This window comes from Biomphalaria glabrata, chromosome 3 (assembly GCF_947242115.1).
Source record: "Biomphalaria glabrata chromosome 3, xgBioGlab47.1, whole genome shotgun sequence".
Taxonomy (NCBI): domain Eukaryota; kingdom Metazoa; phylum Mollusca; class Gastropoda; family Planorbidae; genus Biomphalaria; species Biomphalaria glabrata.
The window spans coordinates 7,322,070-7,342,992 of NC_074713.1; the positions used below are offsets into that span (position 1 = coordinate 7,322,070).

Sequence of the window (20,923 nt, forward strand, 5' to 3'; positions counted from 1 at the left end):
ACATTATGCCAGTGTCAAAGTTGATGCTTATGTGCTGTTAAAGTAGTCTCCCTGCTATTGTTTGCCATAAAATCACACATTTTTTTTCTATTCATTTTTTACCTTTACCTATCCCTTAGTCTGCTAGACTGTTGAGGCACCAAGCAAGATTCGTCAACAGTCCTTCTCCATTCCTTTCTAACTAATGATGTATTTATATTTGAATTTAAATCTCATTTTGATTTTTACAGTAAAACTTTAAACAAGTCTACAGATTAGTTCAATAGCTGCAAGAGCTTGTAGATAATGACAGAAACTACAACACACTCAAACTACTCAAGTTGATTTCTTTTCAGTAAAGAGAACTTATAAACGACTTTTAATAAATACATAAATGATCAGAATAAATGTATGAGATATCGACACAAATAAATAAAACAAAAGATGACACAGATCAGTATATTCCTTTTTGAGATTCATTGTAGATTTCATTTTTTAGGCTTTCCCAGCCTCCACTGCTAACTTTGTCTATCCCAGCAATCATTGGAGATTCTGGCTATCCCAGAACACAACATAATTGTTAAATGTGTAGTCCCCCCCAGTCATGTCCATTGCATTGCCTCTGGTGATGTCCATGGGGATAACTCCACTCCTTTCCTGCATGAGGTTCTGATGAGGTAGGAGATGGTGGTGGCCCTGGGACATGCACTGTGGCATCACTGGGTTCAGGCTGTGTTGCATTATATGGCTGTGACTCAGGGTGTCAGGGGCCATGATTGGCCGGGCAGTCTGGTGCATGTCCATGTTATGGGTAACCAAATGTTGAGGCATGATAAGTGTGTGCTGCACTTGTGTGGTGGCAGGAGCCTGGACCTGCAGCACAGACTGCTGTGGGGGTGGATGGGGTGTAGGAGGTAGGCTCTGTTGCACTGTCTGAGGTAACAAAGTAACTGGCTGGGACAGGTTCGATCTAGTTGTTTGACTGGACCCTGCTGAATTTATTGAGTTAAACAAAAAATGAAAAAAATAATTTAGAACAAAATATTTTAATAAGTTTATCTCATTTAGATAAGTTAATCCAATAGGCATTGGAATATATTTTTAAAACCTGCTTTTATCAAAAAGATAAGATGAAAATGAATTTCTATAGCATTTATACTTGTTAAGCACACAAATGGATTTATAGTCTACTAAATATTCTTAACTATTTTAAAAACATTTTCTTAAGTTTATGAAACTAAATTGTTAAGTTGCTGTTTCTTTTTTAAATATGTTTTATCTTTAAAAATATATTTAAGCAGCCTTAAAAAACAGCTATGTATTCACCTGGTCGAAGAATTTTCTTTTTGTTGTCTCTGCTAGCCTTACACTTGTGCCCATATGGGTTCTTATAAGTCTTGCCACAGTAAGGACAAGTTTTACTGAAGCCATCGTGTTGCGCTTTGTGACCCCGCAGTGATATAGCTGTAGTGTACACTTTACCACAACCTTCAACGTCACATTCATACTTCTGGCCTGGTGATATAGAAACATAAAAAACAAATTTGTGTAAGACAGCATACTAAGAAAAATATTTTAAAAAAATGAATATAAATAATACCCAATAAAATAAGTGTTCTAGAAAATTATATTGATATTTACAAAAAAACAAATTAAAATAGATTAATGGTTTTCAAAATATGGTCTAGGAGGAGACATTTTTTAGAAATTTTGGTGTTATGCCTAAATTACAAGTTTATTAAATGGCTTGAATAGCAGTGTAATGGAGGCATTTACAAACATTTTATTATTAATTACAAAATCAAATCTATATCAAATGACAAAGCATTATCTATTGCTGGACTACCATTTAGAAATACTTATCAACAAGGATTCATGTTACATATGCAAGAAATACTTAAATTTTTTTAATTTTTCATTACAACTCAATTTTCACTGACTCATTACATTATACAAAAAGGATTGCAAATAAAAATCTATTAAAACTGCACTAAACTTCTCCTTATATATTTTATATTATTGGAAAAAGAACAAATATATGGTCAACCTGGCTTTAGTATTCTCAATACATTATACTATTACTAGTTTTTACTCTTTAACCCAACAATAAACTATAATATTATAATAAACTCTTCCACTGCTATGTGGGAACTCACCAGAGAATAAATTATGGGGTAGAGAGCATAAAGAAAGACCCAGCTATCCAATCATGTTTAAAGCTTTAATCTTGTACAAAAACGGTTAAAAATAAAAGAATTTTGTTTTCTTTGTAAAGTAAAAACTCAATGTTTACAATTATTTTCATTATTAAAATAAAAAAAAATTAAATTATGGCTTTTATATAGCGCTACTTTCATGCTTATAACATGCTCAGAGCGCTATGGTCCAATCTCATTTGTGGACCAGTGGGGGGAGGAGGTATCTGGAAGAAGGTTTTTCCGTGTTGCCTTTAGGTGCTCAGTAAACACAACTCTGCTCGAGTCAGGTGTCGAACCTCGAGCCCCCATCATAGGTAGCCAAGCCAAGATCAACCTTACTTTACCTCTCAACCACGCTTCCCACTATTATTGACTAAATTGTTGTTTTTCTTTTTTTAAGTAAAGTATGCCTATAGTTAATTGGATGAAATAGCAATTACATCAGAGGAGACTATATTTTGTTAATATTAAGTTTTATTTTTTAATTCATTTTTTTTTCTTTCTTAGAAATAAAAAAATGCAATTTTTTAAGCTGTACTCTCACATTTTTTGAAGAGATTCAGCAGCTATCCACTACTATTTAGGATTTCTTCCTTTACCAACCACATCTACTTTCCTTACCTGCATGTTTCCTGACATGAGCCCGATGACCTGTGTGAGAAGCAAAGCTTGTACCACATATATTGCACACAAAAGGTTTCTCTTTAGTGTGGGATGGAATATGCCTCTGCATCTCTCGGCTACTGACAAAACCTTTTCCACAGTAGTTACATTGAAATGGCCATTTACCTAAACACAAAAAATTTGTAATGAAATCTCTTGAATTTAAAAATGAAGATAAGTAAACTCTACATAATTTTCAAGCTGAAATAGTTTTATTAGCTTTTGGGTGGGGGGAGGAGTTTTTGAAGATATGTTTTCTATTTAAAAAAAGATTTTACCCAGGAACTTTTAGGGGTCTTTTTTTTAATTCTTTTTAAATGAGACAAGATTTGAATGATAACTTGACTCCATCTGTGTTAGTAAGTTTAAAAAGAGACTGCTGCTTTAAATTTTACCATCATATTTCATTGAACTGTTTGAAGTGGTCTTTTTAAATTTAGCAGAGATAGAAAAATCAGCTATCTCTAGTTTATTGGTTACAAAACATAAAAATATTGCATACATTTCTTGGTAAAGAAACATTCATCAAAATATATTCTAGAATAATAATAATAATCTTTATTGTCCATAAGAAAATTTGTCTTACAATTTGTGCATTACACCAAACAAAACATTATAACTATAAAAAAACAAAATGTACAATCACACCAGACTCACTCCTAATTTACAAGTAAAAAGTTTTTTTCAGATTGTTTCTACTTAATGATTTGATTGCCAGGGGAACAAAAAGAGTGTTTGTGTCTGTTTGTGGTCTTGTATCTCTTTTGTGATGGTAAAATCACAAAATCCTGACTCAAAGGATATCTATAATCTTTTTAGCTTTTTTATGGATGTTTGTCTCAAACAGCTGCCCAAAAAGGTTTGTTTTTTGCCAATGACTTTACCAGCAGCATTTAGGATTCTATGAAGTTTATTTTTATTTTTAATGTTCAGATTGCCATACCAGGCAGTGATATTAAAATATTCCAGATGTGAGTTTGATAAAGCATAGTCAAGGCCTTTTCAATAAAATTAAATGATCACAGTTAATATTCTCTCACAACAAAGAATATACTGTTGTTATTCAACCATAAGCTTACATTCTCTTAAGTACTGTTTAAAGTGGTAGAAATAGCTTATTACACTGATATATAAACACTTGTTGAAGCTAACATTTTAAGACAGCGGGTCACAAAGCTTTTGTAAGCAACAAAAACCTTTTTTTTTTTCTTAAATTTATCCAAAACAAGAAATATGATAGTAGTTTCCAAGAAGCATGCTGGGAGATATTGTCTTACCTATCTTGTGTTTTTGTAGGAGATGTAGTTTTAATCCACTGACAGTTGCATAGCAAGCTTTACACTCTGAGCACACCTGAGATTTGCGTGGTTTACCCTGTTTTTGTGCCTTGATGTGATTGTGTCTGCCTTTCTTACCACAAGTAGGACAAACATAGTCTGGAAAAAAAAAGGAAGAACAATTAATCTTTCCAAAAGTGAATATATATATATATATATATATATATATAATGAACATTGAAGCATCATTTCATAGATTGTATCAACACATTTCTTGTTCAAACTTCTCATGGGCCATTCAAATATGGAACATGTCACCTGAATTAATCAAATTCAATGACTTAATGCCATTTAAATCTCTAATGAACATAAATATATATGTAAATATGAACAACAGAAAAAAAACAACTTAAGGGCCTGACCAAAGAAAAAAACTGTTTATACAACAGAGAGGCTTCTAGTAAATAAATATATTGATAAGCTGAGGCCTAACTAGATTATTTATCCTTAGGTTTCTGCAAAAATTGTACAACACAAGCATAACAACAATATATAATTTACCAGATTTCTCTTTATGATGTTCGAAGTGACTTTCAAGGTTTTCCTGAAATTTAAATGTCATGAAGCACTGATTGCAAGAGAAATGTTTGTCCCCAGATACATCTGGGTTGCTACTGATGTGACGATACAAATGTTTCTTTACTATGAACACGGAAGCAAATAATTTCTCGCAGGACTGCCAAGGACATTTAAACTTTCCATCTGAAACACAATCCTTTCCATTATTGATTGTCTGAAATACTTGACTTGTAAAAAAAATTATTTTGAATGGAATATAACAATATACTGATGGAAATGGATTTCATCATCATAATATGTGCCTTTTATATTTGATACATATTCAAATTCATAGATATATAATTATAGAATGCACCCATTAATTTGTCTATGTAAATAGAATAGCTTACTCTTTAAATAAATGTTTTGTAATTAAATAATCATTTACTTTCTTTATGCTTAAATATTCTTTGTTCAGAAAATAGGGAATGCTTAAAAGAAATGTTGGTTAAACAAATTTTTTTTTTATTTACTTAGGAACAAAATTGTTTAAAGCACTGACCTACAAAATTGTTAAAAGCACTGACCTAAATAATTAGTGAGGGATTGAGCTTTTTATTTAATTTTTGCATGTTTATTTTATTGATTTCACACTTAGTGCAATTTAAAAAGCTGTTACAAATTTAAAGGAAAGATGAAATTGTGCCTATGATATGCACACATTATCTGGTCCCTACGAAACACTGAGGTGAATGTAGCACAACCGGTATGTGAAACAAGTAAAAATAGAGAAGTAAAGTTTCATTCATACATCAACAGTAACAAAATAAACAGTTCTCTGTGTGGACTTATACAGTTACATTAGTACATGTTAAAGTATGTAATGCCGAACAATCTCAAAGGTGATGAGTGTATAATTAAACATCAAGTTTCAATTTATACAAAAGAAAGAAATGTCAGCTCTGAACAAACCATAGTGCTGTTTGGTGTGTCTGGACATCGTTATCATATTTCTAAAAGTCTCGCTGCAACCATTGAAGTCACATCTAGCTGGAATGTTGGTATAGTGATACAGGAAATGGTCAAAGAAACCTTTTTGGTCAGCAAATGTCCCTTCACAACCAGACTCCTCACATCGGAACTTTGTTAATCTAGACAAACATGGTTTGGCTGTGGACAATTTACAAAACATGTTGGTTTTTTTTTTTTTAGAATAAACCTTTTTATTAAGAATGAAAACATGGATACATTGAAGACAATGAAATCTTGCTTACCAGCAGCATCCTCCCCATGCATTCTCTTGTGGATCATCAGGCCCCACTTGCTACTGAATGCCAGCTCACAGATCTCACACACAAAGTCTAAATCAAAGTTAGCCATGAGTGACCGACTGTGGGCTATAAAGTGAGGCTTGAGATGCCCTGTCTCAGTCAGCCAGATATCACAATTAGGCCAAGGACACTTCATTTTGTTGTCTGCAGTAGGAAAAAAATAATTCTTTTCATTTTGTATATAAACATATTCATTTAGTGAAATTAAAATCTACTACTTTCAGATCAAAATTAACCCATGGAATTATATCAATTAGTGGACTTTGTAATATTCTTTGCAGATTACTATTTTTAACTCAAAGTTGGTCTCAGCTAAAAATCATGAAAGTCTTCTACAGTCCTATGCAGTAATCATTTTTACAAATACAATGAGTGGTGTGTCTTTATAATTTTATAGAATGTGGTTATCACTCCGAAAATGTTGGTAAAAATTGTTAAAATTCAAAGATTACTTAGCAATGTGTTACCATAATGGACTTTAGAATGCTTAGCCAGCTGTAACTGGTCATCAAAGACTTGACCGCAATCAACAAAATCACACTTTGATTGTTTTTTGCTGTGGTTCCATAAATGATTGTCTAAATTTTTCTCTAAATAGAATGTTTCCCTGCAGTCTCCTACTTGACACTTGTAAGGAGGATTATCTAAAGAAAGAAAATACAAATGTTTAATGTGAGGAACCATTATTGTCTCATTCTCAACAATTTTGCTAAACAGCATTTTAAAAAGTTCTGGGTAATAAGACTACTTAGTGAAAATATTCAGAGAAACTGTTAAAAAATTTTTTTAGAAAGTTTTTTTTTATATATATATTAAATTTAAGACATAATTTTTCCCAAATGAGGATTGCTTGGTTATCGAATTTCAATTTATAGTAAATATATTTGTAAATGAAATAGTTGTTTGACTGTCTTTGCAGAAGTTACTCTAAAGATTTCTGTTTAATTAAAAAAATTGGCCCTAGATAAATTGCGCAGTAATTTATGGGCCTCACATGAGTTAAACAGTAAATTAGAGTCTTTATATTTGATGTGCAATAAGTTATAGGCCCTAGATTAGCTTTGAGGTAAGTTAGAGGCCTGACATTACAATTGGTCTATCATGTTTGTTTTGTCTTATACAGATATTTCTTCAAAAAAAAGAAAGTACAAAGAAGTACAAAATTAAACATACTTATATGAAGCTGTACATGGGCTTTTCTGTCTTCTAGGACATTAAACAATTCTTCACAACCTTTCAAATGACATGGGTAAGGTGAACTCTGAGGACAGTCAAGAATGAATAATTAGTCTTAAATTATGTTAGCTGATACTCTTGCTTCTCAACATACTTTTGGCCAGTGACTTTTAGTATAGCTTACCCCCCTTCTAAAAAATAAATTTTCCTACACTATCTAGACTCTCTTCACTCCTATATATAGATCTAGCACTTTATAACATTCCTGTTAACACTTTGAAAATTTAGTGGTAGGAGAATTAGTATTTATTCAGGGCTTTGGCATATCTATTTTGATTATCATATCATCATTGATTTAATCAGAAAATATTTAATACTTAGTGTTAATTCTTGAGTGAATTAATCCATTGACACTTAATCTGAAAGCAGCATTTCTTAAGTTTTAGCTTATCAACTGTCTTTTCCCACCAAACTGGCACACATGTACATAATTAACCCCATCCCTAACCCTTTAAGGCTCTACCTTCAAAGTTAACTTGTGCCTAAAAACATTTTTTTAGATTGGTAGTTAACAAAAATCCTTTCAACCTTTACCTAACTTAAGAGACCACTTTTGAAATACCTCTTTTGATTCTTTTAGAGCCTCTAGACTGTGATAAATTTCTTCATGCCGAGGTAACAGGGTCACAGTGAGCACCATACCACAGTGGCTACATATCCCTTCTATGAAGTCCAGCTCTTTGTTTTGGAGTGGAAGTAGACGTTTGGGCAGCTTCCCATGTTCCATGACCATGTGCTCCTCCAGCAAGTTTTTGCGATTGAACTCCACACTACAGCCCTCGTATGTGCAAGGGTACTTCACGTACTCGCTGCCCTGTTTGTAATCCCCACCGCGGTGAACAAGTTTGTTGTGTCGATACAGCGTTGACCTGAACGAGAACTTTTTACCGCAGCCTTCAACTGAACAGGAGAAGAAGACACCAGGAATAGATTTTGGTTTTCTGCCCCTGTGTTGGTTTAGCACATGACTCTTCATGTTTTCCCTCGACGTGAACATCTTAGTACAGCCAGTAAACTCACAAGGTATATCTCGAGCTGGGGGCTGACTAGCATGCTTCTCATTTTCTGATGAAGATAACAATAACATTATAATACCATGAAGATAATGGTCTACTTTTAGATTTAGCTTAAACTAATTTCCACTAAGAGGAATTAGGCAAAAAAAGTTATAACAAAAACTAAGTTTCTTTTTCAAATAATATATTAGTTTGTTGACACATAATTGGGTACTGAGCTCATAAAAAATTAGTGGAGCAAAGAAAAAGGTTTTGTGAATTAGATTATTCACTGGATCAGCAGTTCTCAATCTTTTAAACTTAATGGCCAATAAAAACTGTTCTACTGGAAGGCAGCAGGGTGAAACAAATCAGAAAATAATGTAAGTCCACAAGGTGGCAGATCAAAGATTGTGAGTAAAAAAAAAAATACAATCTGCATACATTTGAAAAACTATTTATAGTAATAAGTATTATTTTGACATTATTAAAGTCAAGTTTTCATAAATATATGAAAAAAACATTAAATAGATCTTAAGTTATCTGATCAATTTTGACAAGAAGCCACAAAGTGCACACAAACATAACAAAGACCTAAACTGATAATAAGAGACTCTAACTAATGTACCAAACTTTTCTATTACTTACTCAGATGGATTTTGTAATGGACATCCAGGTAGCGCTGGCAACTGAATTTCTTGCCACATTTTTCACAAAACAGTTGCCTCTCAGCTGAATGACTGCACATGTGTATCTCCAGCTTTTCTTTCTTGACAAATGACTCCTGGCAGCCATTGTATGGGCATTTATGTAGTCCTGGTTTACCAACTGTTAATGATACATCAGAATATACACACTAACACTCACCATTTGTTAAATAGACATTTTGGTTTGAAAAAATGTACAAATCTAAATTTAAATATGAATACTGCAATACATATTGTTTAACACAGCCCACTAAACAATACAGATGTAAACAAGTACAACAATTCTGAATGAGAAATTCTATTAGCTTCTTAAGTCAATGTTCAGATAGGGCCAAAAAGGCTTTGTTTATTTATATAAAATGTTTATTTTACTTTCATATTCTCATTAAACAGTTTGACAGAAATAAATGCAAAAGGTATTTTTACCCTAATGTATTGTTGCATAAATCTTTTTCCAGAATAAAAATTTAGAATAGTTTGCACCACGTAGCTAAAATTACTTCATGAAAAATGTAAATTGATTTTATGAACAGAATTTCATGGGCCATTAGAATATGATTTTCATGGTTTTATAAATTATGAGGGAGAAACTACTGTTTAAATGTTTATCTGTAAAACTTTGATGAAAATTACAACCAATAAATTATAAAAGTAACAAATTGATTCTGATCCGAGTCAAAAATACATGAATAAAAAACATACTAAGTCTTACAAACTTACTGCTGTGAACTTTCCTTTTATGTCCTGTGAGTCCTACCTCATTCAAGAACAGTTTACCACATAGATCGCAAGGGAATGTCTCTGTATTGATTGGCTCCAAAATCTGGTGCTTCCTTCCTAATAAAATAACATAATTCTAAATGTCATGAATATATTCGAACCCCTTTTAAAGAAGTAAAGTTTTAAGCTTTCACAATAGCTTAATCTATACTTAAAGAGTTAATCTACCAAGGGGATAGATTTACTTAGGTCCTCAGAGTTCTTCAGCAAAGGATTTCACTGTCGATGACCTTGAAATGTCTCAGCCATGAGGTACATACAACAGTACATTAATGTAGCAAGAGTAACCAAGAGTAACCAGTTCCTTTATGGCTTTAAAAATGTTTTAGAGCCAGTTCAGAACTATTTATTAAGTTGATTTTTACTAGCACATATCTACAAACCTGTGTGTTGAGATTTTTGTTCAGTTGGATTCATCTCTTTGGTGTTCTTATGTGGTGTCTTATCCTTTGTCTCTGTACTATTCTTGCCAGATTTTAACACATCACTAGTTGAATGTTGCATAGGTGCATGAGACTTCAGGTGTTCAGACAAGTCTCTGGGCTCCTTAAAGGCTTCCACACAATCAGGATAACCACAAATGTACTTCAGATCTGAGCCATGGACTAACTGGTGCTCCTACAGGATTTAAACCTCTAACATTTAGTTTCTAAGATACCTTTAATATTGACCACGGACAAAACAATACTATAATAAATGAGAAATATAAAGTAAAAAAAACAAACAAGAAATCTCCTAATATAAAAAAAAAGCAAATAAAAAATTTAGATTTCTGACAAAATCAGAAAAATATAAAAAGCATACATGTAATAAAAAATAGTAAAAAAAAAAAATCTCACTCAATATATACTGTTTTCTTTATTAGAACATTTGATAATTTAAAAAATAATTCATGGGAACTAATATAGGAGGTACTATATAATTTTTTAAATACAATTCAGTAAGCTATGACAATGAATAACTCACTTGTAAAAAGTCTTGTTGGGAGAAAGCCAAAGAACAGCCTCGGCGACCACATCTATAAGGATACTCTTCTGAAAAAGAATTAATGCTGAATAATCAGATGGATTATGTATTGTTCTTGAGTGTCAAAAAAAAGCATTCAAATTGCATGTACAAGTTTTTCTGAAACTTGTAATTCAAAATAAATAATGTACCTAAGCTTAATTCTCCATTATCTGTCAGACTGAACAAAACCAGAGTAAAATCATCCTTTACAGTTGGTTCTCCATCTGTTAAATACAAAAAACAAAATTCTAAATATATAGGCCAGATTTTTGGTCCAGCACAAACTGTAGACAGACAAATAATTTAAAAGAGAGAAAATTGAGAACAAATTTTAAAAAATTATCATTTAAAACTGTTGTATTATTTTTCAACAGTTTCAAACGGAATAATATAACGATTTTACATAATATCCTTTGCATTGAAAAAAAAAACAAGCTTTCTGTTTGTAATATGCTTCCTTAAAACACAGATTTGTTATTCAAATTAAGTTAGCAATTATTTTTATTTTAATCTTCAACAGTAATGATAAAATTATTATTGTTAAAACTTAACATCATTTTAAACAAATTATACTTACTGAAATGATAATATTTCAAATGAACAGCCAAATCAGACCAGCAAGTGTAGATATGATCACAATTATTCATGCTACACTTAATCAACACTGTCTTCAATAGGTTCTTTTTGTCCGCAGTTATCTTGCTCACCTAAGAGTTCCAAGCATTAAAGTGTACCAAGTATTAATAACAAGTTAAAAATAAAATAAAAACAAATGCAAAAATAAATTTGTAAAAATATTACCTTGGTGGCCAGTTTTAACAGTTTTGATTTGGACATTTTACTTAAGCCTTTAGGAATGTCTGTTTTGAAGGATGCTTCCCAACAAACACTCAGTGCATCGTCAGGGACTTTCCTTAATCCATTTGCCTTGTCTACTTTTAGTCCATCCTCAGCCTCGTTTCTCAATTCATCATTGGCTGTTTGTCTAGAAGTCGATTTTCTGAATTTTGATTCTTTTCTTTTTAGTTGTGTAAATTTAGTATTTGACTTAAAGTTTGGCCTCTTTTTAGAGGAGTTACATTTTTTGTCCCCTTCAACCTTTGACCTCTTGACCTGCTTCTCTGAAAGTGGAATATGCTCATCTTCACTTTCCACATTGGAAATATCTGACAACGGTTCCAGATCAGAGTTTGCTTTGATCTCAGAAGACAATTTTCTGTTGCGACTTTTGAGCGCTGAAGCACGCTTACTTTCCCGTGAAGGCTGCACTTTAATGTTGGCAGACAAAGCTTGATTTCTTGAACTGTTCCTTTTCCTCCTCTCCTGTAAAGGCAACAAGACTTTCGATCTTTTATTCTCAGAATTATGAATGTCAAACTGTGCTGAAGAAGAATGCGGAAGGTGAGGATCTTCTTCTGATACAGTTGATATTTCCTGCTCACCTAAATCAAAGCAAAATTTACATTTTAGATTTCAATGAAATTTCTTATTATCTAAGATTAGATTGACATACAAAATTATTTTTCTTATCATTTATGAATATATTACCATCTTAAATTATTTAAGAATAGATTTACATATATGAAATTATATAAAATTTATTATTTAAAAATAGATTAGCATACAAAATGGAAGCATAGATGAAATGGTCTACAAGTATAGTATTAATGTCAATTTTTATTAACTTTTCTCTTATTAATAGAAGAAGTCTAAAATTTAAACTATGGCACACTATACTTTGTACCTGTAATAATATCATCTAAAGCTGTATCACTCCTTTCAAGTGTTGGACTGTGGAAGAAAGAATTGGAACTTCCAACCTTAGACTCCTCAACAGAATTGCTGCGTACTTTGCCACAGCTACATTCATCATCTCTTTGTTCAGATATTGTTGCATTCACCAACAAGCAAGATGAATCATGTTCTCTTGACAACGGCTGTTGCAATTTATTTAAGTGGCTTTTTTTATTAAAAAGGTCATTCATATGACTATTAGTATCCGTCAAGTCAGATTTCCATTCTGACCTATAAGGTTTATATAACCTAATGTTGATATTTTTCCCAATGAGGCTGTTAGCCTTGGATATAGTCTTGCAGATTTTGTTAATTGTTATGAAACAAACATTGCATAGCCGAGGGCTGGAAAAAATGTTTTCGTCTACAAGAGTTTTGAAGTCTTGAGGTGGAAGCAAAAATTGCAGCTTCTCTTTAATTTTGTATTTGCTACATTTTGTGCCATGCAGCAGTGGACTTTTAGGGCGCAATATTTGCCAACAAATGGAACATTTGGTATTGAGAGGATCTAGAACTTCTTTCATCATATTCTATCTAATGAGAGAAACATAATGAAATAAAAAAGGAAAATAAATGAAACATGTATACCAGTAATATAGATTTTTAAAATCAAAACTTCTCATTTCATTCTAAAAATAACTTTTAAGATTTATATTTTAATTACATGCAGTATGTTAAGCCAAAACTAAAAAAAAAAATACTATTAATAGTAAGTCAACACTTCAAAAAATTGATAGAAAGCTTCTTATAGTTATAGATATGATGAAAGTTTGGAATTACATCTTGCAAGCTATTTTGCTGTAGTATATATATATTGCCTTTTAATTGAAATGTACACCAAATTTGCCATTTGGCATGTTAGCAGTTAGCACCATAATTAAACTAAAGATGTGGATGGCTAAGTGACTTCTACTGCTTTTTAGAGGAATAGACTATTCTTAGACTTAGTGCCGGTACATCTGCCTCACTATCTATTCTTAGACTTAGTGCCGGTACATCTGCCTCACTATCTATTCTTAGACTTAGTGCCGGTACATCTGCCTCACTATCTATTCTTAGACTTAGTGCCGGTACATCTGCCTCACTATCTATTCTTAGACTTAGTGCCGGTACATCTGCCTCACTATCTATTCTTAGACTTAGTGCCGGTACATCTGCCTCACTATCTCACCCAAGCTCTTTTTTTTTGTAGCAAGATAGCATCTATACACAAACTAAGGAGTTACTAATCATACTAATGTAATGTATACTATAAGTATTCTAGACTAGACTAATCACTGGAATTTCTACATAGGACGTAATAATCTTTTTTGAAGTAACGTCTGTATTATATAAAAGATCTAAATCTAAATAAAACTTATATATTTCTACTATTTCTAGATTAATTCTAGATAAACAAAGATCTAAATGATAGAGATCTATTTTAGATCTACTCATCTATTCAAGTTCAAGTCAAAGAAATTATTAGATCTAGATCTAATAATAAAATCTAATATCTAGACTATCTATTCAGACTATTGCTATTAGTATTAGAAATGAAAGTCTTAATAAAAGACAAATCTAGATCTAGATCTAGTAAGACTAGTAGTCATAATACTAGATCTAGTAATAGTATTAAATTTAAATCTAATTCTTAAACTTAAGATTCTAGTGATAGTGAGTATTACTAGACTAAGTGGACTAAGACTAATGTCACTAATGATACTGATACTTACTACTCATTACTAATACTCTAGACTAGTGATAGTAAATAAATCCCAGTCCGGCAGTACCAGTGGTCTAGTCCTAGACCTAGACCAGATCTAGTAACTACTAAACTTAAAACTAGACTAGCAGTCAGTAACTGAGTAAGTAGAGTCAAGTCTCAGTCTAGAGCTAGAGTAGAGTACTCTAGAGTAGAGTAGACTAGCTATTAACTATTACTGTATTACTAGATTTGCTAGATTCAGATTGTCTAGAGTCTAGATAAAGATTGGACTAGTCTAGATTTACATAATATAAATACTAAAATAGTGATACACTGCTGGATCTAATAATTAGATTCATAATTTTTATAATAGATCTACTAGAGAATATACTATAAGTTTTACTCCTGGCATAAAGAAACGCTACTCTAAATTAAATAAGATGAACGTCTTTTTCAGCTGGGTTGTCTAACCTTTGAGGTCTACCTATAGACCATATATATATATATATAATTATTATAATAATAATAAAATAAACACTGACCACTAAAAATAATCAATACACCAGACACCAGAAAAAAAAATTAAAATAGAAATGCCGTAGTACAGATAATGCCGTAGTACAGCCTGGTCGTGCGGTTTGCACGCTGGACTGTCGTACAGATTTATCGATGGTCCCGGGTTCAAACCCTGCCCGCTCCCATCCCCCGTCGTCCTGCGGGAGGTTTGGACTAGGAAGTAATTATCTTCAACTCTGAAGGAACATCCGAAACATGTAAAACAAACAAACAATAAGATAATAAGCACATGCCACTACAATAATATAAAATATTTCATAAGAAAAACTAGGTGCCTAATTTCTAGGCCCGTAATACTGAATTTGAACAATATTGACATGTTACATGTATTCTAAGGACATGTCTTGTCGTCCCTTGATGCGCACTGGCATCCCGATATGAAAAGTCTTGCGCGACTAGGATATGTGGATCTTATTTGATCGGATTAGATCAGGTTGGTGTAAAAAAAAAATTGGTCAGTTTGTGGACCGAACCAACGACTTCTACGTTATCAGTGGGACACTATCAACTTCGCTGCCAATTAGTTACAGAAATTTGAAACTTCCATCCAACCAATCATTTTCCTTCATTTTTTTTTTTTGTATTTCAACGTCCACCTAGCAATGAAGAGAGTAAGTTACTAGCAGGAATCGAAAGTGATGTTTTAAAACGCTGGCTTTTAACTTGCACGTAGCTTGATTATGTCAAATTAAACCTGTCTTCTTCGCTAGTGGTTTCTGTACTTCTATACGGCTGTGAAATTTGGATACTGAATGCTGAGAATTAAAGAAAAATTCAAGCATTTGAGAGTAAAACTTACAGAAAAAGAAGGCTTTCAAATACCAGGAAAATGAGTTTGTACTTTTACAATTCAACACTATATGGCTGGCAAAATGGAGGAACTCCTCAATACTATGAAGAGATGAAAGCCGAGCTGGTTCTGACCTATTGTATCACATCATTCACGTGACTCACTGTCAAAAGTCATTCTTCAAGGTACAGTGGAGGGAACACGAAGAAAGGGTCATCCAAAGTAAAGTTGGCTGGACAATGTCAAATGCCTCTCTCTTGATATCCTACTAAGAACAACTGCTGACAGGGAAAAATGGAGGGATTAGGTCACGTGAACGGTCAATGCACCCTAACGACGAAAGTGGAGGGACAGAAGATTCAGGTTGATTATAACTTTATCAACAGGAGGCGCGGTGGCTGAGCGGTAAAGCGTTTGGCTTCCCAACCGGGGTCCGGGGTTTGAATCCTGGTGACGACTGGGATTTTTAGCTTCGGGATCTTCGGGCGCCTCTGAGTCCACATGACAATAGTTGTAGAAAAGTAAAGGCGGTTGGTCGTTGTGCTGGCCACATGACACCCTCGTTAACGGTAGGCCACATATACAGATGACCTTTACATCATCTGCCCTATAGATCACCAATTGATAATCCAAAGAATTTTATTCAACATCTGTTTCTAAAAAAAAAATTAAATGAAATAGCGTAGATTCTAGAGGACTCTAGGGTATTCTCTTAGACTAAAGATGATTAGATGTAGGCCCTAAATATATTGTCATTGAAACTTAGGTCTATCCCATATCCAATTGATCCCATTATACCTAATCTTCATAAAAAAAATTTTAGTCTTTAATTATCAGTATGTCAAAGTATTTAGTTTAATTTAGTAATAACATATGTAATTAATATTATTTTTTACCAAGAAACAAAATTTTGTTTTTTACATCTAAAATAAGTCACAGGAAGTCAGAGCCCAAGCTAGCAGTGTGCAAGTGTTCTTGCTCTGAAACTTGCTGATAAAAGAAAATTTTCTTGGATAAAACAACATCTAATATCTACACACACAACTTTACCAACACACACACAACAAGCACACACAAACATTTATACACAGCTATACAAACACGTACACACACAACTACACAAACACTTACACAAAAGACCTACTTAAACATAAACACCCATAACTACACAAACATTTCACACACACAACTACACCAACACCAACATTCTCGAATATACACTTCTATACACAATACCGAATTACACTGGTTAGCCCTTCGGCGTGTATTTATGCACCCCCCCCCCTTTTTTTTTTTCTCTCTCCTTGTCTAGATATCATATCGATCGATACGAACCAATCGATTCAATGATCACCGAAGCAATCTATTACAGATCCCGGCCTATTTCTCGCTCGCTACTCTTAAACCCTTGGACTCGAGTCTGCTTGGAGGCAGGGGGAGAGTTTGTGTCTACAGTTCTAGGTGAAAGGTGATATTTATTCAGGTCTTAGCGGAGCCAGCAGGGACCGTAACTCTCAAAACAATACCGCGAAGCATTTGAAACCTGTAGGATCTACCTGATGAATGAGTTACTGCTCCTTTTTTTTTTTTTACTTTTCTTTCCAAACAGTGACATTTAAACTTGTTGGAATTCAGCAATCTACTTTTAGCCAAAAAAAACCAACTTTCTAACAGTAGATGAAGTACTAGCACATAAACCTTGAGTCTTAAATAATGGGGAAGTCTGAAAGAGATTTCAAAGGGGAAGACAGTCACAACTGTTGAGGAACTTGAAAGGGATTAGGATTTAAAAAGAAAGGTAAGATCACAATATTTAAATAGAAGGCGCTTTTTTTCTAATTTCACAAAGTAGAAGAGCTAAACTAGAATTAAACAATGTTATTTTCCAATATAGAGAGGCGAATGTAATACTCCATTGATAATGTCTAATGATTGACTATATTCCCACAGTCCCACACTACAGAGTGAAAGTTAAAAAAGATTTATTTTTAAAAAAAGGTATCTTTATCAGACCTCGCGATCAAATGATGTAGCCTACTTTCGACGATTATATCCTCACACTATAGAGTAGGCCTACTAGTAATATATAGGCCCCTATAAAAAAAAAGTGAAGTTACCCTTTCAGATCTTGCGATCTATAGGGCAGATGACGTAAAGGTCATTTCTCTCTGTAGCCGACGTTTAATGAGGGTGTCACGTGGCCAACACAACGTCTAACCGCCTTTAATTTTCCAACTAATATCAAGTACTCATCAGGTACCCATCGGATTTGGGAGTCCTAGAGTCCCTATTTTAAAAAGTTTTTCAGTCAAAATTCGAACCCAATAGCCAGCTACCACGCCCCCCCCCCCATATAGAGTAGGCCCAATGGTTAATGTGAAAATTGTTATATTATTAAATTGACTAACACGAAAAAAAAACAACAACTAAAATTATAGAACTCCTTTGGACAACGGTTTGTCTGTATTAGATGTGGCAAAATATGTAGGTGGCAACTGGGTTTGTGTGATCATGTGAAATAGTGCATTCATTTTTATTCTTAGGAATACTTAGAATAAATGTTGAAGACATTCAATTCAATTTAAAATACCACTGAATACAAACTGGAACAGCCTAGTACAGTGGTTCCTAAACTTTTCCTTAACGGAACACTTCGCACATTGTGACATTTTAAGTATTTAGCGGAACACTTCGCTTTATTGGTGTCCTACTAGTTAATTACTCCAGTAGTTTGTGGGCAGCGAGTTCCTCCTTCCCGCCACCCTGCCCGACAGGGGGTGAGACTCGGGGTGAAACTTTAGAGTTTGATTTTGCGTTCACTCGGACACTCCGGGCTCGCGGACTAGAGACGCATCGTTTTCCTAAACTGTACCAGGACACGCCATTTATGTAACGGCCCCTTGAGGGACGGGCCTGGACGTTGACTGATCGCTGTGGACACACACAAACATGTCACTATCCACACACCGTTCCCCAATGGGCATTTTTTATGGCGAACTCCTGCGAACTCCCTGCACGGCTGATGTATGGGGATCCCGAAATTAAAAATCCCAGCCTTCACCAGGATTCGAACCTCCTACGGTTTGAAAGCCAAACACTTTACCGCTCAGCCATCGCGCCTCCAATAAATGTGTATATTATTCACTTAATCTATGTGGTCAACATTTTTTTCAGAAAATGCTTCTTGCCTAAAAGTTTGGGTACAATGGAAATAATTTTTTTCGTTCTAAAATTATAGCCTTTAGAGGCGCAACTTCAGATCTATTGCCAGATTGTCTTTTGTTTTACCTATCTTTATTTTTTTTAGGTCAAGATATACTTACTAGAAGGTCAAAGATACATACGAGTAGACCTACCTATTGACAAACTGGTGGCTAATTAAACGTTTTCCTTACCAAAAGCATAACACGTTCGACAAAGGAGCAGACGACATTTTCATAACGGGCAAATTGATTCAAAATGAGATCGTTAAAGAAATTAATTTTCAGTGGTTGTTACGTTTTCAAGTTTGAAATCCAGAAAAGGAAAACAAAAACCATTGTAATTTACTTAAGGTTGCATTGTTGCGCTATTGAACTATAGATCAATTGTACAAACTGAATGTAAAAACGTAATTGACGCTCATTTTATAGTTGTGTAACAATCAATTAATGTACTTAATTATAAAGTATGTGTATTATGGCCAAACAAACAAACAAACAAACAAAAAAACACGAAATTTTTCGAGGGGGGTGACCACACCCGGTGACACCCACCCTAGTGACGCCACTGGACCCAGCTCAAAACCTGCAGGGCTACGGGGGTTGGCTCTAGGCAGGGCTCTTATTTTGAAACCATTGAGCATACCACATGACCATATCGCATGACATACCACATGACCATGTGGCTATTTCCGGTCTCGATTGCATACGAAAACGCTATTTAAAGAATTGAAGCATCTATTTGGAGGATACTGTGTACCGGAGGCTTACATAATGCAAATGGTTGTTCTCTTTTACTTTGCATTCAAAAGATGGGTGGGCGGTAGAAGACAGTAGAAGATAAAACGGCGAGGCGCCAGGTCGCTGAACTATTTTAAGATGATGTTAATTCGCGCAATGATTTGCGACCTAGTTTGTGGACCTTTAGATGTGGTTAGTGGGTAAGAAAAACCAATGAAGTTCTACGCCTTGGTTCTTAGCTACATGGATTGAAAAGGAATAAAAAAAAATCTTAGACGGACAGAGAGAGAGAGAAAGAAAGAGAAGGATTAAGTAATAGAGAGAGCATAGATAGATAGATTGATAGATAGATAGATAAATAGATAGGTAGATAGATAGATATACAGATAGATAGATAGATAGATAGATAGATAGATAGATAGATAGATAGATAGATAGATAGATAGATAGATAGGTGGGCAGACAGATTGATAGATAGATAGATAGATAGATTGATAAATAGATAGATAGATAGATAGATAAATAGATAGGTGGCCAGACAGACAGACAGATAAATATATATATATATATATATATATATATATATAGATAGATAGATAAATAGATAGATAGATAGAAAGATAGATAGATAGATAGATAGATAGATAGATAGATAGATAGATAGATAGATAGATAGATAGATAGATAGATAGACAGATAGACAGACATACAGACAGATAGATAAATAGTTAGATAGATAGATAGATAAATAGATAGATAGATAGATAGATAGATAGATAGATAGATAGATAGATAGATTGATAGATAGATAAAAAGATAGATAGATAAATAGTTAGATCGATAGATAAATAGATAGATAGATAGATAGATAGATAGATAGATAGATAGATAAATAGATAGATAGATAGAAAGATAGATAGATAGATATATAGATAGATAGACAGATAGACAGACATACAGACAGATAGATAAATAGTTAGATAGATAGATAAATAGATAGATAGATAGATAGATAGATAGATAGATAGATAGATAGATAGATAAAAAGATAGATAGATAAATAGTTAGATAGATAGATAAATAGATAGATAGATAGATAGATAGATAGATAAATAGATAGATAGATAGAAAGATAGATAGATAGATAGATAGATAGATATATAGATAGATAGACAGATAGACAGACATACAGACAGATAGATAAATAGTTAGATAGATAGATAAATAGATAAATAGATGGATAGAGAGATAGATAGATAGATAGATAGATATATAGATAGATAGATAGATAGATAGATAGATAGATAGATAGATAGATAGATAGATAAATAGTTAGATAGATAGATAAATAGATAGATAGATAGATAGATAGATAGATAGATAGATAGATAGATAGATAGATA

The 20,923-nt window shown here is 33.3% G+C and overlaps 1 protein-coding gene across 5 annotated transcripts; it reads right to left on the bottom strand.

Annotated features, from left to right (window-relative positions):
- Positions 1-320: 320 nt before the first annotated feature.
- Positions 321-14,624, bottom strand: LOC106071772 (zinc finger protein 62 homolog). 5 transcript variants are annotated; one of them, XM_056024197.1, is made up of 19 exons: positions 14,458-14,624; positions 12,477-13,060; positions 11,534-12,174; positions 11,310-11,439; positions 10,882-10,956; positions 10,691-10,758; positions 10,108-10,342; positions 9,665-9,781; positions 8,886-9,065; positions 7,805-8,307; positions 7,180-7,267; positions 6,474-6,650; positions 5,950-6,150; positions 5,648-5,845; positions 4,679-4,879; positions 4,118-4,276; positions 2,799-2,966; positions 1,306-1,494; positions 321-971 (listed from the first exon to the last, which is right to left on the bottom strand). In XM_056024197.1, the coding sequence occupies exons 2-19, from the start codon at positions 13,051-13,053 to the stop codon at positions 520-522; spliced, it is 4,359 nt and encodes a 1,452-aa protein (XP_055880172.1). In that variant the 5' UTR covers positions 13,054-13,060; positions 14,458-14,624; the 3' UTR covers positions 321-519. The 5 variants fall into 5 exon arrangements, with proteins under 5 accessions (XP_055880172.1, XP_055880176.1, XP_055880174.1 ...); XM_056024201.1 differs by having other exon boundaries at positions 10,691-10,755; positions 14,242-14,624; XM_056024199.1 differs by having other exon boundaries at positions 321-968; positions 14,242-14,624.
- Positions 14,625-20,923: the final 6,299 nt, after the last annotated feature.

Bases quoted from the DNA above. Each gene is read 5' to 3' on its own strand.
- LOC106071772 (XM_056024197.1), bottom strand. From the start codon at position 13,053: ATGATGAAAGAAGTTCTAGATCCTCTCAATACCAAATGTTCCATTTGT. The intron at 8,308-8,885 runs GTAAGTAATAGA...TATCTTCATCAG, and splicing joins CCATTACAAAATCCATCTGA to AAAATGAGAAGCATGCTAGT. The intron at 4,277-4,678 runs GTAAATTATATA...TTTTTTTTCCAG, and splicing joins ACATCATAAAGAGAAATCTG to ACTATGTTTGTCCTACTTGT.